The following is a 27,114-nucleotide window of genomic DNA, read 5'->3' on the forward strand; positions in this document are numbered from 1 at the left end:
TTTTTTCTAGCCATGAACAGCTTCTCCATTTCCTGTCTGCATTGCATTGTGAGAGAATAGTGCCCAATAACTCAACAATCACTCAACAATTTACTTTATATTGAATGCATGGTGTCTGGTTTGAGTGTAATTCATTTTGTCATTTTTCCAGTGCGAACACTACTGTATGCTTAGAGTGAGTATGTAGTGTGGATTTTGGACATGCCAAATAGTCTCCCTTTAAATGGACTCTTAGTATTTCTGTTTCTGTCGCTGCAGAACGTCGACATCAACAGAAACCCAGAGGATGCTCTGCTGACTGTTCCTGAACACATATAAATGCTGTTTTGTGAGCAAAGGACTACCTCATGTGAAACTGGATGTGTAGCTTCACTAAATATTAGAGATGTTCTCCAGTTAAATGTTGATTGTGTGAAGACAGAAGACAGGGGGGCTTTGGAGCAGGAGAAGACAGGATGGTAGAAATGGGAGTACGCTCACCAGCCTATACATTACATGAAAACACCACGACAGGAGCACACGGACTCCCCCTGCCGTGACTGAAAAGGTGTACCCGGAACAGGACACTCTGTTTTCAAAATGTCTGAACTGACTAGAGTTTGCTTTTCTCAACATAATTGTCCCATTGTTTACACATTATTTAGAAAAAATGCACTATGTATTGAGGTTGAGAGGAAGACACTTAAAAGATATAGGGAGGTTGTCATTTGTAACTTGGGCCTACATGCACATGTAATTGTTGTACAGATAACATAATGTGATGTTGATAATCTAATTATGAAAGTAGCAATCAGCACCATGGACAGCACCAAACAACACAACACATTGTGTTGAATAAAATAATGTAAATAAAGTAAAGTCTCAAACATGGCATTGTGTAGAAAATACATTTACATTCAGAGTCACAGAGTCATATTGGTGTTTGCTTGGCAGCTATGTTGTGTTGTTAACTTTCCCACAGAGAAGTTTAACAAAATGATTTCGCTGTAGACCGATTGTTTCAGCCAATAATGGGTCTTTGTGAAAGAGCACTCAAGGTAAAACTCGCATTTGGGAGTAATTTAAGGAATAAAAGTCAGACTGGGGCATTTTTAGGGTCGCGAGAAGAGGAGGAGGAGGAGGAGGAGGTGTTTTGGTAGGGGGTGTTTTCCCCAACTACGCGAGCAGGTGTCACTCATTTCTCATGGACCTCGGTGGCAGCAGTCCGCGATATTTCCAGTGTGGATGAACACAAGCTGGGAGCTGCTTCCTTCACACTCAGCGAGACTCTCCAGCGGGGAATTTTCTGACCGAACTTCACGCTTTTTTCGCCGTCTTTTCTTTCACAACACCTGACGGATGTTTGACTCATATAAATATTCATTTTGTAGTAAACTAAGCGGAGGCGAGGGAGGGGAAAGACTGCCCCTTGCAAAAAAATAACTTCACGTGTACAATGTGAGGTAGTATGTGCACAGCGTCCTGCTGTACGAGCTGCTTCAGTCCCGCTGACAACGTGAAACCACTGGGCAATTTACTTAATCTTGGAGACTAAAACCTGAATTATTATGGACAAGATGAACTTAAAAATTCATTGCATTCTAGTTGTCTTCACTTTTTATGTGCAAGAGGGATTATCAAGGGATTATGAAGCAAACCTTGGAGCAAATATTCTTTTACAGGTATATTTTACTTTTACCTTTTTTTCAGTCGTGCGTCAAAAATCATTGAAGGTTACACTTTATTGCTTTCTGAAACACACCCCTCTAAAAACCCAGGCTGAATTAATGGAGGCAAGAGGAAAGTGTAAAAATATGACTTCAAAACTTTATTTTGTATAATAAAACAAGACAGAACCATACCTCAATCACAGATATGTGGTAGAACTATTTGTCTGCAAAATGCTGTTCATGACCATACTTCAATTAAAATGTCAGTGTTACCAAAAGTTAGCTTTTTGCAGCTGCAACAGTGGCTCACAGTGGCAGAACATAGTTCTATATTTTCTATAAATATTGTGATTTTTATGTTTCCACTATAAAGGGTTTCCACTCCTAAAGTTATTTGTTTATGTTAAATTCCCAGCAATGACCAGGATATGTGGTAATCTATTGACACAGAAATGACTTGTGTGCAGAATTAACATTTGAGACCAAACCGTGCAAGCCTCACTGGCCTTGTGTACAGTGAAAGCATTTATTTCTAGTTCCACTTCCCCTCCATTCATGAATGGCTTTGATTCAGACTATTTTGACACAAAATCCTGACCCAATCCCTCACATAGGCAGATTGTTTAGATTACTTCAAATGGAGGCATTTTGAAATATGGTACTAATATGTGGTATTTTGCTATGTTAAAACTTGTAAAAATTACCCTGCACTTGATTAACTTGATGCATTGTTTCCTTTCCAGAGAATAAAACGTCAAAGCAAACAAACAAAACCAGCGGTAAGTTTGTTCACAAGTTACTGTCATGAAATGTGTTACATAAAATGCCAAATATTCATCTAATTGTTGGTGTCAGATTTGAGCTACCCATGCCCCAAAATATGAGGTTCTCAATTTTGTAACTTCTGGTAAATATGGATATAATATGAAATTTGACATTCATACAAAAATAGTACCCTTGGAACTAAATAAAAGCTGTGTACTTTGGTCCCGGTCTTTCCCTCCATTGTATAACTACAGAACAACTTTCACAGAAAGGGAAACAACCATCACCACATCTCTTTATCATCAGTAGCTCCACTGTAGTTTCCCCTCAGTTTGCTTCTGTGTTAACTGTGAAGCAATCCCCTGAAACCATATAGTAATTCCGTTTGTATAGCACAAACCACAGCTCTCCTAAATACCAGTAAGCTGGAGGATTGATGTAGCTCTCTTCCTCATGCCTGTCGCCGCGAACTGCAGTAATGTGGCTGGTCCTGACCAGATTGGTCTCAGCAGGCGCCGCCGTTACCCGAGTAAACAAGAGGAGGACAGAGAAACCATGCAGGGAACTGCTTTGTGTTGTTTCACTGACTCGTCAGAGAGATGCAGAGCAAACTGTGATATGAGGTGGAAAAATAACAGGTTATGTATAATATGATTTTGTTTCCCGTCACGTCACGGTAGGACAGTGGTTTTAGGTAAGCTTCAATTGTTGTCTGCCATAGTCACATCAGTGTATAAATGTTGTTTGAAACCCGAGTTGTGATCTGTTTGGATGACTCCATCCTTTCTGGATCTAAATAACTTTAATCCAGGTGGCATCAGCCCACTAAGACCACCTTTTTTGCCTACAGTGGATCACACTGATGTGTATTGTCCCTCCTAGTAAAACTGTGCTGTGATAAGAATCTCATGTGAATCCTCAACTTCAGTCCTTTCTCCTCTGGCCTCTTAAGTGGTTTATACATGTATTTGTGATATCACCAGCTCAAGGTGACAGACTACCATGTGAAGTGTTCAGTGGTGTCCCGCTATGCTGTGACAACAGTTCAGAGTTCAGTATGGAACCAGCTTTCCATCACCAAGGAAGCTGCCTTTGAGGTGGACCTGACTTCCTCTGCTTTCATCTCCAACTTCACCATGTAAGTCAGTCCTACATTGTCTTGCACTGTCCCTCTCTTAGCTACAGTACAGTGTTTCCACATTGCCACTTCCTGCATTTGTTTATCAGTGTTTTTTAGTGTCTTTTCATTTCCTTTACTTCTTACATAATCGTTATGAAAGTCAGGAAATGCAACCGATTGTCTCACTGTGTTTCGGATGATAATGTATTTTTGACATTACAGCTTAAGTAAGTTCTTGCCTGTAGAAATAAATCACTTATACGGTGAAACATTTAAATAAACAAAAGTAATGTTCTTGTTAATGGGCAGAATCCAGAAATACAACTTCAGAGGAATTATGTAAGGAAGTAGAATTCCGGTCCAGAGGACATACAGAATTTGATTAGTAAGAGGGTTGCTGACCACTCTCCTTCAAAATGCTAAATATAAACAAAACAAATAAGTCAACATTGCAGGCCAAACACCAAGGCTGGAGTTGGATTTGGGAGCGGAAGCAGGTCAGGAGGAGGGGGAACCTGAGGGCAGATGAATACCAGGCTTTGTAAATGTAAGTCAAAGTTAATAGAGAAAATGATGGAAGTTTGCCCAGTCTCCCTTTTCTCCCCTGCACAGTTTACTAAGGCAGCCTGCCAGTTTAGATACTCTACATACACATCTACTGTGTGTATGCGTTCCTACATGGAGGTGGATGTAGACTTAGTATGTGTGAGTCTGGAACTTGTACAGCTTTTTATAACCTTCACATATTTCTTTCACTCTCTTTCACTTCTGTCTTTTAGGGGCATGCACACTTACACATACATATTTTCACACGAACACTCAGAACCTTTACAGCCATCAGCACATCACCAAATACACAGAGGGAAAAAAAGCTGTGGCAAATGCATTGCGTTAGTTCTCTGGCATTTCTGTGTCGGAAACTAAGAACTCTGTGTTCTGTGTGTAGGCCACTGATGTACAGCCATTCCTGAACCCCCTCAGCCAGCCACACACACAAATACAAGCGCCTCCGTTTTCCACTCTGCTCTCTCGTGCCATTCTGCTCTCTTTCTCAAACAAGACCCGCTTCAGGCCTGTGGGTTTATTTTAGTTATTCCTTGATGTTTTTTCTCTTTGCATATATTTTTTCAAAGGACTTGACCTTAATTTAGCACTTTGCCACGTGACATTGGTGGTCACAAAAGTCTAGGAAGTGTACTGTGTGAACTGGATCCCCATTTAAGCAGTGGTTTTGGTTGGGATTTTTATGGGTGTAGCATAGCGGCACTCCCTCAGAGCGTCATCGGCCTCCAAGATCTCTCTTCATTAATGCTGTTTTTAGAGGGAAATTACTATTTTCCACTCACCCTGTTTATGACCCCACCTCCCTTTCACATGGCCCATACTCCATTTGTAAAAAAGCATGTTTATGAAGCAGCTTTGTGATAACTCTGAAAAGACAGGGAGCAAAAGTAACTCTTGCTCAACAACTCAATGCAGGCCAGTCGTGTTTCTGAAATATAATCCGGCTACTGTGAGTCACACAGAGAGCTGTTTCTTCCTCTTTTCTCTATCCTATCAGCACCTCCAACGGCAAGGTGTATGTGGCCCAGGTGAAGGAAAGAGCTGCTGCAAGGAAAATCTACGATGCTGCTAAGAAGCAAGGAAAATCAGCCGGACTTGTTGCTACCAAGTGAGTCCCAATCAACATTTGTTCTTTAACTTCTCAGGGCACGTAACATGATTTTCTTAAAGAATCACTTGCAGTGTCATGCTGCATGTGTAAGAGGACATTGACATCCAATCTGATATTGTGAGTTTTTCTTCTTCTTTACACTGCAATGTTCCAGAGAGAGGGAGATTGAGAAGTTTCGTGTGGCAGTGAGTGTGCCTTCAGGAGCTCGGATGTTCTTCTCCCTGACCTACGAGGAGCTGTTAACTCGTCGACTTGGCCGCTATGAGCTCAGTTTGGGTCTGAGGCCGGGACAACCTGTGCACAACCTCACGTTAGATGTCAGTATAACAGAGAGGACAGGGATCAGTTTCATCAAAGTCCTTCCTCTCAAGACAAACCGACTGCTCTCCAACACTGCTCAAGGTGAAAATGTCAGTTGACAATAGCAGAATGAAGGAATAGTTCACAATTTGGGAAATAAGAGTATCCACTTTTCTGTGAGCATGAGAATATTGATACCACTCTTGAGTCTGTATAGTAAATGTGAGGATACAGCCAGCAGCTAGTTAGCTTGGCTTAGCAAAAAGATTGGAAACAGGGAAACAGCTAGCCTGGCTCTGTCCAGGTAACAAAGTCCTGTTCGACAGGAAGTCACTGCACCCAGCCAAGAAATACTACATAATCCCCCGTAAAACCACAACCTGTTATTTTTACACTTTTTACGGATTGTAAGGGGTGCTTTGGGTGCTGGTAGGCTAATGATCTTCTCTTTGGACAGAGCCAGGCCTGCTGCTTCCCCTGTTCCTAGTGTTGATGCTAGGCAAAGCAAATCAGCTTCTAGCTGGCTTCATATTTACCCTGCAAACATGAGAGTTGTATCAATCTTCTCATCTAACTCTTGGCAAGTGCATTTCTCACAATGTCAGACTATTTCTTTTCACTATTAATGGAAAGGCTCTAGATCATTACTTTAACCATTTTTGATTTTTGATACTACTTCATGGGCTTAACCATGAACTACTTTCCTACAGGTGATGCAGATGCCCCTGCCTCCACTCATGTTGAGCTGAATGCTGGCTGTGCTCGAGTTCGGTACAGTCCCACGCTACAGCAGCAGAACAGCATCTCCTCCCAAGGTCTAAATGCAGACTTCATCATTCAATATGATGTCGACCTCAGAGACCTCATGGGTGAAGTCCAGGTCAGGAGTATATTTTCATTTCTGGCTTGTCAAATACACATGAGTGTGCATGTTTGTCACAATATAAAATGTGTTTTTGCTAACAGTAAAGGTTTTTTTCTCCCCCCTTTATTTTTTATTTTTGCTCTCTCTTAGGTGTATGACGGCTACTTTGTGCATTACTTTGCACCCAGAGGGCTTCCTGTGGTCCCTAAGGATGTTATATTTGTCATAGATATCAGTGGCTCAATGATTGGCACTAAGATAAAACAGGTAAAGTGGACAAACCTCATGGACTCCCCATGGCTAGAGTTACTGTTGTAAAATGAGAGAACATAACAATATTCTGCAAAGATAATGTGGAATTGCTGTCAATAATTCTATTACTTTCTGTCAGTAGACCAAGCAGGCCATGAGCACCATTCTCGGGGACCTTAGAGAGGGAGACCACTTCAATATCATCACCTTCTCAGACAAGGTTCACACTTGGAAGAAAGGACGAACAGTGCGGGCAACTCGGCAGAATGTACGAGACGCCAAAGACTTTGTGAAGAGGATTATTGCAGAAGGATGTGAGTTGAAATGTGATATAGTCTGAGCTGTGGCATCGTAGTCAAAGTCAATGCATACTTTTTCCAACTACCTTATTTATTGTTTGTTCTCTTCCTTCAACACTGATCCCCGTTGTTCCACTTGTTTGTATCAGGGACCAATATCAATGCAGCTCTGCTTTCTGCTGCCCAGCTCATCAACCCTCCATCCTCTGCCTCTTCCAACCACCTCTCATCCCGACGTGTCCCTCTGGTAATTTTCCTTACTGATGGGGAGGCAACCATCGGTGTAACAACTGGTGACACCATCCTTAGCAATGCCAAGAAAGCTTTGGGCTCTGCCTCTCTGTTTGGCCTTGCATTTGGAGATGATGCAGACTTCCTCCTCCTGAAACGCCTGGCTCTGGATAACCGAGGCGTGGCTAGGATGGTGTATGAGGATGCAGACGCAGCCTTGCAGCTGAAAGGCTTTTATGATGAAGTAGCCAGCCCTTTGCTATCAGACATCCAGCTATCATATCTGGATGATCAGGCATTTGACATTACCCAATCCCTGTTCCCGAACTACTTCCAAGGTTCTGAGTTGGTGGTGGCTGGGAAGGTCAAACCCGGGGTCAAAGATTTAAAGGTATCAGTGTCTGCCACTGATTCAAAGCAACGTGTGAAGTTGGAGAACGATGTGTTGATTTCCCAAGCAAAGGGGAATGGGAGTGCAGATTCACAATACTGTTCAGCTGGCTTGGAAGGAATCTCCAGCTTTGTGCACCGTCTCTGGGCATATTTCACCATCAAAGAGCTTCTGTTGGCCAAACTGAACACTACCGACCCTGCAACTCAAAGATTACTGGCAGACAAGGCCACCAACCTATCCCTCAAATATAACTTTGTAACACCTGTCACTTCTTTAGTTGTAGTTAAGCCAGATGCAGATGAAGCAGCCGAAACTCCAACAACAGCAAAACCCACCACAGTAGCCACAATAACCACGACAGCAACGACAACTGCTACCACTAAAATATCAGCTGCTGGTGCAGCAAAGAAACCCAGCTCACCTTTTAACACTAGGCCTAACAAAACAAAACCAGATCCTCCTCAGCCACCTCCAAATACAACACAAACTAAAAAAATCTCATTGCCAACTTCCACAGCAAAAACAGTAGTTTCACCATCCAAGAAAACCACAACAACCTCAAGTCCCAGCTCTGTCAAAACTGCTCCAGCACCATTCTCTGGTAAAAAACCCACTCCTTCCCAAAATGAATCCAAAACCGCCTCTCCTCCTCCTGCTGGTAAGATACCCACCTCTCTACTTAATGCTCTAAAAACAGCAGCACCCCCAGCACCTGGAAAAGTCTCCACCCCTCAGCCCAACGCCTTGAAAACAACCACTCCCTCAACAACCAGCACACTGTTAACATTCATCACCAGCACCTCACCTCCACTCAGTTCAGTCAGAACTGACCTCTTACCCGAGCGACCCCTTACCCCACAGCCCAGTACAGAGAGGACAACCCTCCCAACTGTGCACTCCACACAGGCAAAAAACAGCACCACATCTGCTCATCAGCCTGAAATCTCCACTGGGCTGCCCGAGCTGCCGCTCACCTCCCCCACCCCAGCACCAGCTCCGACCGTGGAAGATAACAACACAAATTTAGAAACAGACCGGAGCATCGCCACCTTTGTGTCGGCCACCTTTGCTCCGATGCCTGGTGTAACAGATGGGCCACAACAGTGGGAAGCAGCAGGGTTTCTGGGTAGGTTGTAAACTCCGTTTTGTCTGCCGTTCACTGAGTCGCTTTTCTGTGCCCTGAGTTATACACTGAATATTAAGGGTTCAGACTTTGGTATATTTATTCCTGATTGAATGTTCTTTATCTCTCCACTAGATGTCTCTACTTTCATTCAGAGAAAAGGTGAAATTGAATTTTCTCTTTATATTGCAGTGACAGATCACATTTTCTGAGCTCTTAATTACACCTTATCTGGTAAAAATTAATTCAGATGTAATTAGGTAGGCTACAACTGTGATATGATGTGATGTATGATATTCTATCATAATCAGAACTGAATATAATTATTATCTTATATTCTGTCTCTTATAGATATTGACCTTGTCAAAGGTGAGTATAACTAATGCTTCTTATCCTGCACTCCCTTTAAAAACAAAATTCCTTGGTGAGCAGCAGAATGTGTCCTGAGCGTAAGTTTGATTCCATTTTCCAGACTATGATGCAACCTATGACTATGACTACGATCTCAGCTATGATGCCTGTAAGTTCAAAAGGGTCACTGGAGTACATTCTGTCCTGTTTGTATCTTCTCAGGCCTTAAATGTATGTTGTTGTATGTTAAATACGTTTTCTGATTTATTTTTAGGGGATGATGATTCTTCCGACACAAGATCGCTTGGTAAGCAGTAGGCGTAATTTAAAGCTGCTTGTCTTAAATAACATGTAATTTATTGTAGAGATACTGTTTGGAGTATTTTTCCAGTCCTGTCATTGGTTTCAGTGCTTTGGAGTGACGGGGTCTGTCCTTTAGTTGAATGTCTTGTGCTTTTAGAACCTCCATCCAGATTAAGAACTGTCCGGGTCTTCTCCTCCTCAGGTCAAGAACCTACATTTTATTCTTTTTTAATTGCACTATGAAATTAATTTTTATATTTTATGTATTAATGCTCATTGTTGTCTGTTGTAGTTGATGGAGATCCTCATTTTGTGGTCCAACTGCCAAAGCTGCATCAGAACCTCTGTTTCACAGTAGACGGCAGGGCTAATGATGTTCTCAGACTGTTAGAAGACCAAGAAAGAGGTTTGCTTAGAAATAAGATCTCTTGTTTCAGTCAAGTGTATAAATGCACATGTTTTACAAATCAACTAACACGTTACTACACCTGTATTACTAAACGTGTGTTCCCTTCCTACCCGAGGAATAATTGTCGATGGCCACCTAATGGGGGCTCCCTCCAAGCACGGTGTAGAAGACCGCTCCCGAACCTACTTCGACCAGCTCATCATTTCCTCAGCCTCAGGCGGCTCTGGTGACATCACAATTACCCTCACATTGGACGCTGTAGTGGTGGAAGGGGAAGGGCGGGATAACCTTCCCATCAATCAACAGGGATTGGTGACGAGGCAGGGTGTGACGGTCGCTGTGGACAACCATCGGAGCTGCTGGATCGAGCTGGCCAAGGGTGTCCGGTTCCTGGTTCAGTTCCACTACTATAAACACCCCAGCTATCTGCAGATGGCTCACCTGGGTTTTTACATCGCAGATGGACGGGGGTTGTCTGCTTCAACCCAAGGCCTACTGGGTATGTACACATCAGCCATTTACTGTCAACGCTTACTGATGCCACTCATTGTCCTTCAGTGGTAGAACAAGTACTCACATCATTTACTTAAGTAAAAGTACAAATATAATAATGTAAAAATACTCTGTTACCAGTAAAACTACTTAATTCAAAGTCATACTTAAGTAAGAACTCAGTCAAGTGTCTCAAGTATCAAAAGTATCCATTCTGCAAAAATAATGGCAGCTATGGCAGATATATTACTATATATGACATTATTAGATTGTTTATATTACTGCATCAAGCATTTTACTGTAGCTGGTTAAGGTGGTTTGCAATCTAGGGGTCAGGCCCCTCAAAGGGTCATAAGAAAAATGTGAGGGGTCATGAGATAATTAATGTTGAAGAAATATTAAAGGAGAAAAAAGTTGTGCTATGAAAATTGTTGCTAATGTTTTGGACTTTTCTCTAGTCTTTGCTTTTTTTTAATGAAATATTGGATACATTTAACTTCTTTGGGTCTAAGACTGTTATTAAAATGATTACTTCTAAAATCTTAAAAAGGGAAACTTAAAAGTAACTAGTAACTACAGCTTTCAAATAATTGTAGTGAAGTAAAAAAATACAATAATTACCTTTGAAATGTAGTGGGGCAAAAGTATAAATTAGCAAAAAATTGTAAGTACAAATACTTCTGTTTAATAAGTACAGTACTTAAGTAAATGCTTTTAGTTACTACTACTATTCTTAGTCCACCGCTGCTGTGCTTTATCTGTCTACAGGCCAGTTTCAGCATGCTGACATGAGTGTAACTGCGGTGAAGGATTATCCAGATGGAACTGTTCACAAGGAGGTGATATTAGCCAGGGGGATCCTCAGGTGGGGATCAGAGCACATGCCAGTCACCTTGCAAGATAAGTCGCTGAAAGACACGGTGCGGAAACGCCACACAGGCAAGTGCTGGGTGGTGCCCAAGGCAGAGGTAGAGAGACTGCTGGGTCATCCATACGAGAGCTACGTGGTGGATCATGTGTAATTCTAGCTGAGTCGGCTCCACCTTGTTGCCTCTCTGCTGCACAGCTCAGGTCACAGCAATTATGGTGGCATAGTTATCGTACAAAGCATGAGCAAGCACTGGGACTCCATGAGGCTAAAATGACATGTTGCAGTGACTGAATAAAACTGTCTAATATTCTGTAAGGAGCAGTGAAAAACAGGTGTGGTTGTAAAAGCGGAAAAGAGGGGGTGTAAGATTAGAGACTACAGGGAAAGTTGCATCTAAAGGAGTAATGAAGACGTACAGTTTAACAAATATAGTGACGGACTGAACGATGCTGTTGTTCTCTGTCACTGAATTTGGATTCAAGGTCTGGGTTATGTATCTATGAGAGAAACATAGATCATGTATCTATGTTCTCCTGTTTGCATGGCAACCACAAAATGTCCATTTGTTCTGCAGCAGTTTGTGTCTGCTTCAAAATGTCTTGTACACAACTTCAACGTTTATCAGATTATTCTTATATTTCATCATGGAATGATGATTAGGTGAAACCAGATTCTTCTACTTTAGAATCATCTGTAATTATTAAAACTGTATCATTGTGTAAGTTATATTCTCAGTACAAGTGTATATAAAATATTATTATATGTATGTATGTATGTATGTATGTATGTATGTATGTATGTATTTATAGATAATCTTCCCAGAACACGTTACTCACCTGGATGTAGTGATTGCATCCTCAAAAAGTAACAGAAAAACAAAATCAGGGTCTTTCCAGGTTTGCCATGTGCTTTTTATTTTTCTATCATTTCATTCATAGTTTAATTCATTTTATTTGTTACACAAGACATTAGGCATTGTTCACGTACTAGTGATCAAACAAGGACAGTAAGTTTTCTACTACTCAGCCTGAAGTATTTCTTTTGTCAATTTTAAGGGATATTGTCAATAGTGGTTATCGAAAGGCCAAACTGGATGGAAATTAAAACAGTACAACCACACATGAGGCTTTTGTTTTCAATAAATAAAAAAAGAGTGGACAGTATCTGATGCTGAGGAAGGGCAGGGGAGGGAGGTCTTCAAATATATCTATGTTCAAAGAGTAAACTGTTTTCCAGTTTTATCAGATAATATATTTCCAGGATGACTGTAGAACGATGCACAGTGAGAAGTGAATACATAGCTGTATAGATTTTGATTTCAGCTCCATGACTGATGTTGTTATCCTTCCATCAAAACCTGTTTCTTAGGAATGCTACTGATGATATTAAATCATGATGCAACACTGGAATGTTCACTGAATAAGGTGAATATAACACATGACACAGCAAATAACAAAAACAAATAATGTGAATTTGTGTGCATCACTTTTAAAAAACCCATTTTATCCTCCTAACATAATCTAATAGCATAGCATATTCAGCATTTGACATAAACCTTTCCACAGTACGTCAGTGAAATTCAAATAAATAGAGCATAACAATAAGACACGTCGACACCTGAAACACGTGATAACTTTGTTTAGAGTTGTTAAGGGATTTGTTGTGGTGGATAAAGTGAAATGGAACTGCTTCAATGTTTAAAGGAAACGACCAGTGCGTCTCATCTGTTTGTTGTTGTTGTTGTGTAACAAGCCGTGCCACAGATCAATCTGTCTGTAAGTGAGTGTGCACTGCAGAAATATGAGGGACTGCCTCGGCTCAGGTGTACAATAACAGCCTTGATTTGGTAGGAAACAATATCCCTTCTATAGTATTCAGTCAGATCTGCAGATCAACATAACGCTACAAACTGTACTTCTAACATTGTCAGCAACGTTTGCCAATAACAGCAACACCATTTTTGGCACAAGACTGACCTGCCACTAACAGTTAGTTGAAACAAAGCAGTCAATTTTTGAATAAGACCCCAAATTAAGGCTACAACCAAATAAAAGCATCTTGGTTCATTCTTGTAGGGGCGGCACCTGAAACTGTGGCTTCAAACCTTTGCTACAAAGTCTTTTAAACTTATGGGAGTATCCAGCTTTTTGAACTTTATGACAACTACAATTTTTCATAGGATTTTGTCCCTAGGGGAATGACTCATCTAAATGACATACACAAGGGTTGAAACAACCTAGACACAATCTGGTGCTTTCACTATGAGCCGAAATTTCAGTCTTCACCATCTTCACTCGAAAGTGAAACCTTTCAAAAGTCAAATCCAAAACATTCCCCACATACATTCCTTTCCCCGTGGCACACTTCCTCGCATCTCAACAAGTATAGTTTGCCATAATCCATTTGTTTTCCTCATCACTCATTCCATATCTTCCAGAATACTTCATAGAAAGTCTCAACACTAGAATATCCTCTCCATACTTCGTTTGCTCCTGACATTCCCTTTTAAATGTTCAACTTGAGGACCACAGTTTCAACCTCAGATCTGTAAACTTCATAACTTCAGCCAGTGAAATGTGCACCAAATATATAGAAATAAAACTCTTCAATAATTTAAAATGTTAGAAAGTAAACTATTCAAATTCAAAATTCACACAACAGAGATAAACAAAGGAATCATTTTTTGGAGGGGGGTTGGTGACAGTTAATAGCCACTGGTTAGCTTGCCTGCTAGCATAGGGAACACAACAGCATTGCAAAGTGAGCACTATCAGTTGACAGAACAGCCTATTTATATGTAATTTTTCATCACATTGTTTTTGCCTGACCAACAGATTTTGCCAAAAGGAGCGACGTCTTTTGAAGTAACACAGGTAAAAGACCAAGTAAAGAGAAAAGTGAAAGCAGGGTTGACAGGAGCGATGCGTGGAATGGTCCAGCCTTCATACCGCAGTGTCATTTGAGTCTATGTACAATACTACTGTGTGTAAAAGATGCATGCATGTCAACTGGAGGTGACCCTTCCAGAGGATTCTACACTAAGCCATTACAGATCACTCATGTCAGAGCTTGCAGTTCACACCTCTCAGTGCTATCAATCTTCTATCCACCCAGCTTCTGATATGAGGAGAAAGACATTACAGAAAGAATGAAATGCTTTGAAAATCGTCAACAACAAGTAATAAATTCACCTCTAATGATAATATTTAAGACATGATTATACTGTAAATTCTACAATGGAATGAAAGACCATATCAACCCTGCTTTTAGGTGACAGAGAGAGAAGGAGTGTGAGTATTTGAACAGTGTGTATGTGTGTGTGTTTGGGAGCATTTTGAACGTACGTCAAGAGAGAGAGGGACGTGAGGAAAAGGAGGCAAACTGGCTGAGGGCAGGCAGATCCCAGAAGCACACGCTCGCCCCCCCATCCCCCATTTTTTTATAGCAGTGCTCAGGCAGTCTCAGCCCTATACCAGCTCTGCCGGCTCTTTTGCCCCTGTTTTCGCCCAGCCTCCTCTCCCAGCCCCGCCCTCTCTTGGAAGCCACCTCTACCGCTCACTGCTCATCCTCTCCAAACACATCATTCTGTTTGCGCTTCATATTCTCAAAGTCAAAGTCGCTCCCGGTCATGCGTTTGTAGATGTCCTTGATGTCGTTGCAAGTGGTCTCGAAGTGAGTGGTGGCATCATAGGACCTTGAGGCAAAGACCTGGGACAGATAAAGTAACAGGACTGAGTACAGCCGCGCTCTGTAGGGCTGTATTTGAGCAAAATGCTAACATCAGCATCAACTTTAAAACCTCTTGGTGTCGATAGAGGAAAAGTCAGGGGATCATCAAAGTCATTAGGCTTCATCCTCTTGGGACCATGAATGTACAACATTTCATGGCAATCCATCAAACAGTGAAATTTCAGTCCGGACCAAAGTGGGGGATTGACTGATCGACAATGCCATCCATAGAGCCACAATGCTAGCATACTATGAGCATCATTTATATGTACTTCTCAGGAATTAGCTTTTTATAGTTGCAATGTTGTTGGGGAGAATTTCTCTTACCTGGCTCTCAGTTCCGTCATCTGTGGGCTCATAAAGGTCACTAATAGCCACAAACCTGTCAAAAGAACAACAAACTCCATTAACAAAAGCTAGTTACTAATCACAAGACTTTGTACATATTTTTAAATCGTGTTATCATCGTGTTTAGTTTCACTGCTTGTTTGTCAAACCATAAATGCATGAAATGTTGAAATGCTAACTTTTGGTCGATGGGCTCCAGCAGCTCCAGGGCAGGCTCTATCTCAGCCTCGGGCTCACTGGTTTCCACTGTGGTGCTGACGATGGCAATGTACTTCCCCTGGGCTGCCACGTTGTGAGCATAAGAGATCATGCACACGTAGATGTCTGGAGAATTGACAAAAGGGTCAAGTGGAAGAGAAAGTCAAATCAAAGATACCAAAAACTTGCATTAATTTGGGGGCAGTGGAAACAAGCTGTTAACACATCACTGATATACCCTTTAAAAGTTTATATGGGGAACTTGTTAGCCAGCAGTTGCTTATTTACACACCCAGCAGATAGGGCGTAACATTAGCATTTATTTTGAGTTGTATTTCTGGCCACCTGATGAATGTAGGTCCAATACTCACTCCTCTTTTAGCTCTGTCTTGGTCTGTACCAACTCCTAAGGTAAATATTTGGCTCTTCAGCTGTTAAATGTACCACTATGTTCACCAGCTAGTTGCTAACTGTAGCTGTTGGCAGGAAGCGTACAGTGGGTTTTAGGAACCTTTTTACTGAAAACAGTCAGTAGTGTCTGTAAACAACCTGATGAGAGCCGTAAAAGTGAACAAGAACAGTAAAGTTGTGGGTCAGAAAAGCAAAACAATGAAATCAAAGATGATAAAACACTGTAGAGTTGAAAGAAATCACTGTGTCGGGTTAGTTTGTTATTATGAGCAAACCTTTTCACATCAAGTGGTCAAGTGATCCATTGTTAATTGAAAATTGATTTTAGCCACTTTAAAAGTTAAGAAAAATATTAATATGTTAACATTCAGCATGGACGCTGATGTTTTTTAGTTATTTTGCAAATAGCTAAAAGCTATGGGGGAACTAAAATTGGCATATTTCGATGAAAGAGTATAATTTAGAAAAATGTATTACTTGATTTGTCCCCACGAGAGTGCTCCTAGAGCTCCAGGGCTTCAAATCAAATCAATTACATTTAACAGAAAACCCATCTTTGTTATTGATTTTACTGCTCCAATATCTAAGAACTCCGTCAAAGTGCGCTGTACCTTTTAGCTGATTTGTTGAACAGTGACTATGATCCTTACCTGAGTTGCGGTTAACCTGATTCTGAGGAATGATGATCTGGCAGGAGTTGGCGTCGTTAGTGTTTTTGATGGGGTGACTGAGGACGCAGATCACACGGATCACCTGACCCGCCTTACGGACGCGGTCTGGGATGTAGCTGGGGTCGCAGATGAGCTGCTTACAACGAGCCACCTGCAGCAGGAATGAGACAGCGAAGCAGCGTTTCAAAGGACTTAACTTTCTTATCCCCTCCGGGTGAGTATATCTGGGTGAATAAACTAAATGGCATTGTTAAATTTCCTTGCTGTACCTCGCCCTCAGACTTCACTCCAATCACATGGCCACCTTCCATCACTATCTCATCCACTGGTTTGTTCAGCATGTAGGTCCCTCCGTAGATTGCACTCAATCTAAAATGAGAAGTGAAGAAAAACTGTTAAATCATGGAGTGGGTTTGTATTGCTGTATTTATTATTAAAGAATAGCTGTAATCTAAGTATTATAGCACTATATAAATGTTTAAAAAAAATAACCTGGCAAATCCCTGCGGCAGCTCTCCCAGACCATACAGCGGGTAGAGATAGGGGCTCTTCCCATACCGTGCCAGCGATTCGCTGTACAACTTGATACGATTGACCGTCTCCAAACAGGGAACATCAAGATAGCTGAAGGAGATGAGAAAACAACAAAGTAAGATAATAAATAGGATAACAGAAAAAGCAGTTAGATAGTACATTGAAGCTTTATTAAACCTTCATTAGAGCATTATCATCTTTAGACATGTTAAAATTATTAATGCAAAATTCAGCAATCACGAGAGAGACACAAGACTTGATAATAGGTTTATGTTGACATGACATTATGCTGTTGGTTCTTACTCATCTGTCCTGTAGAGGGCCAGGGCGTGGCCGGTGAAGTCAATGACATCCTGGCCGAGGTCAAACTTCTTGTAAACATCTCTCATCGTTGTGGTTTTGGGGTCCACGCCCTCAAAGGTCTTGGGGTCATTCTCATCAAAGTTGGCAACAAAGACTAAGAATTTCCGAAACCTTCGCTTCTCAAACATTCCCATCAGATCTGGAAATTCAAACAATTGGTGATTACTTAAATGTGATTTAAATACTCTACTCTTTGCTTATTAAGTGTGACGAAAAGTCTCAGAGCGGCTTACTTGAAGCTAGCGCCTCAGTCTCGGTCGACGGCACCTTGTAGATCTTTCCTCCTTTGTAGACAAAGCTTCCCTCCACTACTTTAAAGTCCAAGTACCGTGTCACTTCTGTGTATAGCAGCATCTTCACAAGCTGACCTGCGATCACACACACAAACAAGTCACATCGTTATTTGTCATTATTTGTCTTTAACCTTCAGCAATCAAACATTCTGCCTTGATGGCATCAAGACAGAGAATACCACTTCACCCATAAGTAGTTAATTCATTATTCCTGTAATCAGTAATACTAGGAACAAATCGTCCAACTATCTCCTCTGTATATTATGAGTTATGCCAGAGAGTTTTATGGTGATACATTCATTCCTTTATGTTGAAAATTAGTGAAGTGGGACTGACCGTTGGCCATGAGGAACTTGGGGATGAGGTCAACGTTCCAGTCCCTTCCTCTGCCCATTGACTCAGGCGGGCTATCTGGAAGATTGAAGCGCTTGTACAGCTGAGGAAAAGGACAGTAAAGAGAAACATAAACTACATCCTGTGAGGCTGAAATCTATGAAACTGATCTAAATCTAAAGCATTAAGGAGGATAACATGGCGAGCAAATGAAGACAATAAAAACAGCAGCTGGTGCACAATGGCACTGGAAGTAAAATGAGATGTACTGAGGGACATAAAATATATTGATTGGTTTTATAGATCCCAGGAGCCCTTTACCTCCTCCAGAGGGGTGATGGAAGAGCTCTCGCCACCATAGTAGGGGTTCCTGTCCATATGCAGAACCTTTTTCCCATTCACAGACATGATACCGGACAGAATGCATTCCTGCATAAAACAAGATTTAATAGTCAACATCAGTACTATCTACATCAATATGAAAATGAAAGGACAACAATTAAAAAAATTGAGGGAAGAGGTCTGTCATAAAGAAAGGGAGAGATTTAATAGACATAAAGGGAAGTTGAGAGGGTTTGACAGAAGGCTGCAGGGAAGACATAAACGGTGCGCGCATGCGCGATTAGATCGTTTCACCCATTTATCTACTGTCAAAATAATAATAATGAACATAATATCGGCTACATATTTAATAATGTGTATTCTTAATATCAATATCCGAATGACATTATCGCATCATAAATTACACATTATTATGACTAGGCAGTGAGAAAAGGATATTTGATACCTTTTATAAAACTACCAAAATGTCGACTTTTGCGCAAGCGAAAACACAGATTCTTATCACATAAAATGTATAAGGCATATTTCTGCCGCATTGGGTGTGATAAGTGAGGGTAATTACGGCGACAGTAGCAGCAGTGAAAGACTCAGTCATTTAATAAACCCAGGCCTGCGCCAACCTCAGGATGGAGGCCTGTCTATGGAGAGGGGACCATGACACACGGGGGTTACGCCTAAAAGATGCTACTGGCTGTAACACAACACTGATCCGGCTGTGAGAGCAAGAAATACATTGTTCGATTCCTGTCATGCCCAAGCAGGTCGACTGGTGCAATTAGCGACTTTTCTAAATCTCTTATCACAATTATCTAATGTCACAAGCGCACAGGGATGCAAGAGGCTTTCACTTCTGGGCTCGGAAAGATGGGAGGATAACGGGCCCATAGTCTGGCTAAAATAATCATATGGAAGTTCGCACAATTAATCGTTTTTTTGTTTTGTTTTTTGTTGCTGCGCAAAGCAAATGAAGCTTGACTACTTACTGTGAGCCCGGTGCCCAAAACGATCACATCATATTCCTCATCCATGTTGTATCACCGCCTCTCCCGTCTCGCCCTCTTTTTGCCTTGAGAAATGAAGGGTATTGAAGGAAAGAATGCCAGTGAGTCCACAAAAACGGGGATTTGGCTCCCTTTCTCTGCCCAAGTGCTTTAAAACGGCTCGCTAAAAGTTAAATGTTATTTATTAATCATAAGGCATTAATGACCAATGGAGTATAATTTCCACACTGTCACCGGCGAGGACGACCAAAGATGGCCCTGATCGTGTAGCACTCTAGAACAGGGTGAGTGCGCGTCGGCAAATAGTGCGCATCCTCCTTCTCTCTTCCTTTCTAACCAAACAATGGACTCAAACTAAAAAGCTTGCTGTAATAGGAAACACGGACCTGTGCTGCTTTATTGAGCGGCTGCACACATGTTCGGTTTCTTTTTAGAGTTTAGCTTGGAGTTTATCATTTTTTTGGTAATTTAAAATACGTTTTGTCCAAGTCTGTGCGGTCTCTATTTCCTTTTCTATCATTCCTTTCCAGTTGTAGGCGCAGCGTTGCGTGGATGCAGGCCGTGGTATCCCTCCGCGACCACAGCTGTGCGGAGTTGGTTTCGCTGACTGGTCGCAGGACTTTTCAATAGAAAAAAAACCTTTAAATGAATTTTATGCTTGTTTATTTCTGTTTTACAGTGTTTATACATGCGTCATATGATGGGACATCATGCAAGAGTAAGTTAGTGAAATGCCCAAATTTAAGAGCGTATCAGCACCATGGACAGTTTCCAGGTATCATTCATGCACAAAGGACAAAGTTCAGCAGCATTATATCATTAAACACATCACATGCCTGTTTATGGCACAGTCAGTATTATACCAGCCAGTGCAGTTTATTGTTATAAGTTGGCATCAAGTGCTCTGCTAAGCACTCAACTATAAGCGTCTGTCTCAGGCAGGTCGAGGCAGCAAATGTTAGCTGAGTCCAGGCTGGAGGGAAATCCAATTTATTTATTAGTTTTTGAAGTGACAAAAAGGAGAAGATATGCAGCCTATCGTGGCGTTTTAAAAGGGTAGCTGTGGGCAGGGCTGGCAGAATGAAAGAAGCAGGAAGTGTTTTCTTGCACATGACAGTCAGCTGGTTTGCGTCACGTGATCAGAGCTTTGCGGAAAAACTGAACGGAAATGGCAGGATCGAGTCTACTTCGATTTATGGCGTTTATTGCCTTTTTATTCGCCTTTTTCGCTACAGGGAGCTCCACTGCTCAAGTGCCAGTTCTACTATGGTCCAGTGGCAGGTAATATTTCATTATTTATTATTTATGTGTCAAGTAAGACTCAATTTAACAGTCTACACAAGCTACCTGTGCTTCATGCTAATGCTAACACTTGCAGCTAGCTAACTGTGTTAATTAGACCCAGACAAAATTCATAGGCTAAAATCTAAAAAACAGAATGTATGACGTTTGTTTTAACTCAGAAAGCTTAGTTTTTCTCAGTTGATTTGGTGCAATTAGTCGATTACAATAATGTCTCTCAGAACACTGAAATCTCTTGCTGATTGTTCACTATAAATTAATTACTTGTTGCTTGCATACATAATTGAAAGGACCCAGTGATGGATAAAATGGATTGCACTGCTTTTCTAATTATTTGTGTTACACTCAGACGTGCAGCATGAATCATGACATGTTTTTGCCAAATATAATGTTACATAAATTTATAATAATCTTGCAGTGTCCTATATATTTGAGATGCACCTATAAACTAACGTGCTAGCATCAATAGAGTTACCACAGTTCCTTTTTATATGGAGCAGGCAGACATTAGACAGGGGCAACTGTAAGAGGTGGTTTTGTCAGGAGGCACAGAGTTGATGGTTTCACAATGACAAATTTTGTATTGTAAGGGCAAATATCACATATGAAATAGATTCAAATTTGGACAATTACAACTGACATGCGATTGTTTTATGGAGACATTTGTCCTGACAGCTTTATTTTTTGTCTTTAGGAACAACTGTTACTCTAATCGTGATTCCAATACGAGTATAAGGTGCTATACTAACAGTAAAAAAACATGTGAATGTAGAGCTTTTACTTAGAACTAGCGTTTGCATGACAAGAGTTTTGATGTATACCATTCTGTTGACTGTGGATATAATTTGACTTCACTAAAGAGTGAAGGAGAAATGTTTGACTGTCTTGAGTGTCGGTCTTTTGCAGGACACATTAAGTGCTTTGCTGCACAGTATAAACTGATGCGATGTCTGTACTTAATGTTCAGACTACTGCAACACTGTTGAAAAAAATGTGTTGGGTATCAAAATTTGTCTTTATCTTTCCTGCGTGTTTAGCTTACGACCACTGGCCTCACCTGCAGCTGGTCACATCACATCCAATGACCAGTTGACTACCTACCTCACATCTGCCTTTGGCTCTGGCCCACACACTGTGCTGTTCTTTCTGCAGGACAAGGTCAGTCCCTGAGACATGAAATCTATATTCCTGCTCTGTAGCAAACGTGGTTACAGTATGTAACTAAACAGATTGGAGCTTCTCTGATGTTTTCATAGATTTCACTGTTCATCTATCAGAAAGAAAGCTTGTCCTTGGATATGTAAGTTGTGTAAAACAGGGTAGTGATGAGTCATGTGTAGTTGCACTGTGGTCCCATGTGACACAGTCTTATCATTCTGGTGTGACAATGAGCTTTGGCATTACTTCCCCTTTCACAGTTCCCCTGTAACACATTGTTAGGGTCTATTCTCTGTGGTGGATGGTTATTGTTGTGACTTATTAATGGGATTGATGTTTTTGTTCATTGTAGTTTTCGTTATACGTTTGAATTTCTCAAATGTTTTATTGTCCTTATTTGTGTTCAGTTAAGCAAAGATGACTTCACAGTCTTTGGTGGAGTGTTTGGAAACAAACAGGATAGTGCCTTTCCAAACCTTGAGGTATGTTTTAATAACATATATATTAGTCCTAAATGAAGATGATTTTGTCTGGCTAATAACACTGATAATTCTTTCCACCCACACCTTTTTAAGACTGCACTGCAGTCGTCTTCCTCATCAGTGACGCTCCCCGCATCAGAGTGGTCAGGCTCCTCTGCCATCCTATCTCTGCTGCAAGAGAAGCTTGGTGTCTCGCCTTTGCTTGTAGACGCAGACACTCTGTCGCATCTCAGCGTCGACACATCTGTCAGCAATCTACTGCTCATCAATCTTCCTTATTGTACTGAGTAAGACTTGTTTTCCGCAGGATATCAGTGAATAGAAGTATACTTTTACTATTTTTAACTGGGTGAAAATTAACATTTTGACTGTTTTATAGCTTGCACAGGTCTTGCAAGGAAGTCCTACGTGACAATGGTGAGTTTTAACTGTTAAGAGATGTAATAGTTTAAAAGAATCAGAATTTTTTTTTTATTACTGTATGCGACATGTGCAGTGTGTAACTCAATGTATTTTGCTTCAACAGATGAGATTATTGGAAAAGTTCTGAGTGTCATGAAAGCTCAAAATATCCCCTACACTGCGATATACACAGGGCTCCAGCCATCCCGAGTAAGAACTACTAACTAGCACACATAAAAGTTGGCACATCATGTACCAGAATAGTACTTTTTTATTGATTTCTGTGTGTTGCAATATTAATTTTGATTTAATTATCACTGCAGGTGATTTCAGAGACATCTGTGTCTAACCAGCTGGTGGGGCGGTCCTTGCTCCAAGCAGTTGTACCTGATGTCAAACCTCCCATCATGTTCAATGTATCCAACAGCCCTTGCATAATGCTTTGGGCTCAGAATCTCAATATCAGCCTCTCAAGCACTTCACAGTGGATCGACCTTGCTGCACAAACACCTTCCTTGACAGGATCCCTGTGTAACGGCAGTAGCTCACTGTGAGATGGCCAGCATGTTAGCATTTTTTGTGCCTGTTGACAAGAAGGCGTCAGTTTTGTGTTATTTACAGGAAATAAATAATTTAATGGATTCTTCTTTTCTCACTTTAGGCTTGTCCTCAGTTATGAATCGGGTTTTACCCTAAGGTAAGATAAATTGCTATTTAAAGGAATAGCTAGATGTTTAGTTATCAAAGTTGGATAAGAAGATCAATACGTCTCAAATATGTTACTGCAGCCAGTTAGCTTAGCACCAAGACCGGAAACCGAGTAAAACCATTACCATACCTCGATCGAAATACTTGAGTTTTGAAAGTGCTGGCAGGTGGATTTTCTTACCTTTGGACACAGCCAGGCAACCTGCTTCTTCTTTTCAAGTCTCAATACTAAGAGAAGCTAACTGGCTGCTGGTTGTAACTTCATATTTAAGGGACAGGTGTGAGAGTGGTATTTATCTTCTCATCTAACTCTCAGAAAGACAAATAAGCATATTTCCCAAAACGTTGTACTATTCCTTTTAATCATTTGTTTAAAATATTTGTGACTAAATTAGCATCATCTTAGCTATTAAACTTATAACCCATGTTTTCAGGGGCATTAATCTTAAGCTAAATCACTGTCTCAGCCCCAGCATAATTCACTTTTAGACTACTTTTTATCTTCTATTAAATATTAAATCGGTGTTGCCAGAGTAGTGCCATGTATAACTTGTCTGTCTTCACTGTCTTGATACTACCACTAGAAGTCGACCAGTCAGTAATTTGCTAATTATACACACGGGTGTAATTTATTGGACAGTTTAGACATCAAATAATTAATAACAATCATAAACATTTGTCACATTTCTATCTATGAATACAAGTCTTTTACATTTAAATGCTGTCGTAAAGATAATCAGCAACACTTTTCTGTTCATCTCCAGTTTTGCCATGAGACGGCAGTTTTACCCTGTGTCTGCACGAAACTGGTTTACCTTGGACTCTGTGCAACTGCAGTCTGGTGGTCTAACTGCATCTTTCATCGGGAGCCGCAACATCTACGCCCCTGCAGAGTATTCCTACCACTGCCAGTCTGTCAGCAGCTTCCAAGATGCTCTGCTAGTGCCAAACAACACCAACCAAAACACCACGCAGTGGAGGCTCAATTTTATCGACTTCCAGGTACAGCTATAATACTGCATTTACATCCTGACACTCAATATTCCAGCAGCAGTGCCTCATGTACATTGTAAATGGAGTGTCATCTAATAACCAGGTGTCTGTATAATCTTCCTGTTGTTCATTGAGTGCTTTATGCATGTCATTTTATGATACAGATTCAAGGCTTTGGTTTGGCCAACGGAACAGATTTCTCCTATGCCAGTGACTGTGCAGGTTTCTTCACCCCAGGGATTTGGATGGGGCTGCTGACTGCACTGCTCATGCTGTTAATTTTAGTGTATGGTCTGCACATGATCATGCAGTTAAACACTATGGATCGCTTTGACGACCCCAAAGGTCCATCGATTTCAGTGCCTCAGTCGGAGTGAAGCATTTCCAAACACACACACGCAGCCCTCAGTCCTTTAGTGCCTCCTAGTAGATCGTGGACCCAGGAGAGTCCCTCCTTGTCATGAAGCTTTTGTATGTTTGGGCCTTTTTTCTTTGAAGATATCTCTCCTGTAGTTTGCTGTCCTGAATCCTTCCACAGTTGTCTTTGGGATACCTTGCATTCCACTTCATCTCTCTACATTTACAAGTGCCAAAATGGGTGCTTTTTCACAAGTTGAGTTTGAGTGCATGTGCTAAAAGATGTTTCTGTGCCAGTGTTGGCCAGAAATATTTAGCAATAATTTATCATAAAAGAGAATGCCTTATGTGCCAACATGGATGTTTTGCTGGATGCTGTAGGACAGTTTCAGACCTCAGTTCTTAATTTTTTATTTTTCCAACTGTAATTTAAAAGACTACTGGTTATGCAAGAAGTGCCTGTATATAAAGAGTATATTGCGGTTTGTTCTGAAATGTTGCAGTTTTGGGATTGCCTTAAAAAGTATGCTAATACTTTTGTTAAGTGCCACCACTTCAATCCGATGTTTTATTGACAAGTAATTTATTTATAAAGAATTACCTTTTAATGCTTGGCCTACCTTTTAAATTTTACCTCTTGCTTCGGGTTCATCAACGCATTTAATAGCAGTGCCTCTGTTCTGCTTTTGTCAAAACGTATTGATGTGCAATTGTCACGACATGTACATTGTCTTTAATTGAAAATAAAGATATCTATAAATTGTGATTTTTAGTTGTGTTGTTTAACGTTTTGAATGCAAAGACACACAAGTAAAGTGTAGCCTAATCTTTCGCACCAAGAAGTTTGTCAATAATTTGCATAATTTATGTGCAACTTCCTGTTGCTATAGTTACAGCAAGTCAAAACACGACGACGTCATGCCATAGCTTTTCTTTTGCCTACAGTTCAGTCGGCCACAGGTAGTATCCAAAATGTCAGCAGCTCCTGATCGGAGGGTAATATTTGGCAGCTGTCAGGAGAGGAGACTCTTTCCTCTTAATTACGCACCAGACCGGCTGGGAAACCAAATGACACGAGAGGAAGCGCCACATGTCGGCCCTGGCTGCTATGACAACCACGAGGTTCGTCTCTGAAATAACTGGCCAAGCTAATAAGGGTTAACATTTTTATTTGTAGATTAATTTGTCCTCGTTCCATCTTTCATACAGAAGTCAATGTGTTTGAAATCATAGTTTTCTAGTCGTTTGCTTTGTGGTAAGTGTACATGTTATATGATAAAAGGCCTAAAATCTTTACATTTCCTTTACAGTTTGGCACCATAGTTTATGACTTACAAAGGACTCCGGGGAGTAAGAAAGGATATGGTCTCTCTGCGAGGACTGCAGCTCGCTTTCCCCAAGGTAGCAAGGTACATGAAACACAAATTAGTCTATTTTGGTTATATGTAGCCTAAATTACATTTAAGTTGCTATTGCTGGTTTATAGGGGCCCCTCCACCCACTTTACACATGAAGTTCAGTTTATTTGTCACAAGGCCTGTGCTGTAAAATATAGGTCTCTGAAAGGTGCTTTTCAAAGCTCGGGGTTATCCAAGCCTGGGGTTTTGAAACTTCAATTTAAACAAACAGTACATCTATTAATACAAACTGGAGGTTTGGAGGGAGTGGGCATTTAGGCAGCAGTGAAGGAATAAACATCTCTTACTTAAGTAGAAGTACTAATACTACACTATAGAAATACTCCTGCATTCAAACTTACATACTTTTGTTTAAGTATTATCTGCAAATTAAGTAAAAGTACTGATTTTGCAGAAAAATGCTCCCTGGCAGTGTTTTACTATTGTATTTGATGTTTGTGGATTAATATTACTGCTGCATTAATGTGTATGTTGCTTTTTACTGCTGTAGATGTTTAAAGTTGAGGAAATTTAACTACTTTACGGTTTGGTAGTTTAATCTGCAGCAATCATTATATTCTGTAAGATAATCATGTTTGTTTGAGAACCATTTAGCTACCTTTTCCAGCTGATCCCAGGGGGGTGTAAACTAGTTTATTTATCTTAAGGATACTTTTATAAACCTATAAAAGGAACACTTAATCAGTTTATCAGAAACATTCAAATCATCAAATTTGGAGATAAATGGTTTTCATTGGACAGGAAGAGTGTGGAAACTTGTAATATTAAAGCTGCCCCAAGTACAATGTTTCCCTCTGAATGTGGTGGAGCAGAAGTACACTGCTCAAAAAAATAAAGGGAACACTAAAATAACACATCCTAGATCTGAATGAAGGAAATAATCTCATTAAATACTCCTTTCTTTACATAGTTCAATGTGCTGACAACAAAATCACACAAAAATTATCAATGGAAATCAAATTTATCAACCCA

General features: G+C 40.7%; 4 protein-coding genes across 5 annotated transcripts in view; 2 read left to right on the top strand and 2 right to left on the bottom strand.

Moving 5' to 3' along the window:
• Positions 1–1,178: 1,178 nt before the first annotated feature.
• Positions 1,179–12,218, top strand: itih6 (inter-alpha-trypsin inhibitor heavy chain family member 6). Of its 2 annotated transcripts, none has more exons than XM_046055161.1 (17): positions 1,179–1,661; positions 2,393–2,428; positions 3,398–3,552; positions 5,096–5,206; positions 5,364–5,611; positions 6,220–6,389; positions 6,525–6,641; positions 6,769–6,940; positions 7,075–8,676; positions 8,809–8,835; positions 9,025–9,042; positions 9,146–9,193; positions 9,299–9,331; positions 9,434–9,529; positions 9,620–9,733; positions 9,852–10,235; positions 10,997–12,218. In XM_046055161.1, exons 1-17 carry the CDS (start codon positions 1,548–1,550, stop codon positions 11,248–11,250), a joined length of 3,699 nt encoding a protein of 1,232 aa, XP_045911117.1. In that variant the 5' UTR covers positions 1,179–1,547; the 3' UTR covers positions 11,251–12,218. The 2 variants fall into 2 exon arrangements, with proteins under 2 accessions (XP_045911117.1, XP_045911118.1); XM_046055162.1 differs by having other exon boundaries at positions 1,180–1,661; positions 9,485–9,529.
• On the bottom strand, positions 11,989–19,770 carry gdi1 (GDP dissociation inhibitor 1). Its single transcript, XM_046055177.1, has 11 exons — positions 19,305–19,770; positions 18,301–18,408; positions 17,983–18,082; positions 17,587–17,721; positions 17,294–17,492; positions 16,949–17,080; positions 16,726–16,825; positions 16,436–16,607; positions 15,356–15,500; positions 15,156–15,210; positions 11,989–14,807 (listed from the first exon to the last, which is right to left on the bottom strand). The coding sequence occupies exons 1-11, from the start codon at positions 19,347–19,349 to the stop codon at positions 14,655–14,657; spliced, it is 1,344 nt and encodes a 447-aa protein (XP_045911133.1). The 5' UTR covers positions 19,350–19,770; the 3' UTR covers positions 11,989–14,654.
• Positions 19,771–20,411: 641 nt separating this feature from the next.
• LOC123974465 (V-type proton ATPase subunit S1-like) lies at positions 20,412–25,490 on the top strand. The gene is made up of 10 exons (XM_046055178.1): positions 20,412–20,603; positions 21,662–21,782; positions 22,190–22,264; positions 22,358–22,551; positions 22,644–22,681; positions 22,791–22,876; positions 22,990–23,216; positions 23,328–23,363; positions 24,139–24,376; positions 24,532–25,490. Exons 1-10 carry the CDS (start codon positions 20,491–20,493, stop codon positions 24,742–24,744), a joined length of 1,341 nt encoding a protein of 446 aa, XP_045911134.1. The 5' UTR covers positions 20,412–20,490; the 3' UTR covers positions 24,745–25,490.
• Positions 25,491–26,732: 1,242 nt separating this feature from the next.
• src (v-src avian sarcoma (Schmidt-Ruppin A-2) viral oncogene homolog) overlaps positions 26,733–27,114 on the bottom strand; it is a 22,432-nt gene continuing 22,050 nt past the window's right edge. Inside the window, exon 10 of the mRNA XM_046055495.1 lies at positions 26,733–26,804. Within this exon, the coding sequence (XP_045911451.1) occupies positions 26,733–26,804 (72 nt within the window). The remainder of the gene's footprint in view (positions 26,805–27,114) is intronic.

This window comes from Micropterus dolomieu, linkage group LG08 (assembly GCF_021292245.1).
Source record: "Micropterus dolomieu isolate WLL.071019.BEF.003 ecotype Adirondacks linkage group LG08, ASM2129224v1, whole genome shotgun sequence".
Taxonomy (NCBI): domain Eukaryota; kingdom Metazoa; phylum Chordata; class Actinopteri; order Centrarchiformes; family Centrarchidae; genus Micropterus; species Micropterus dolomieu.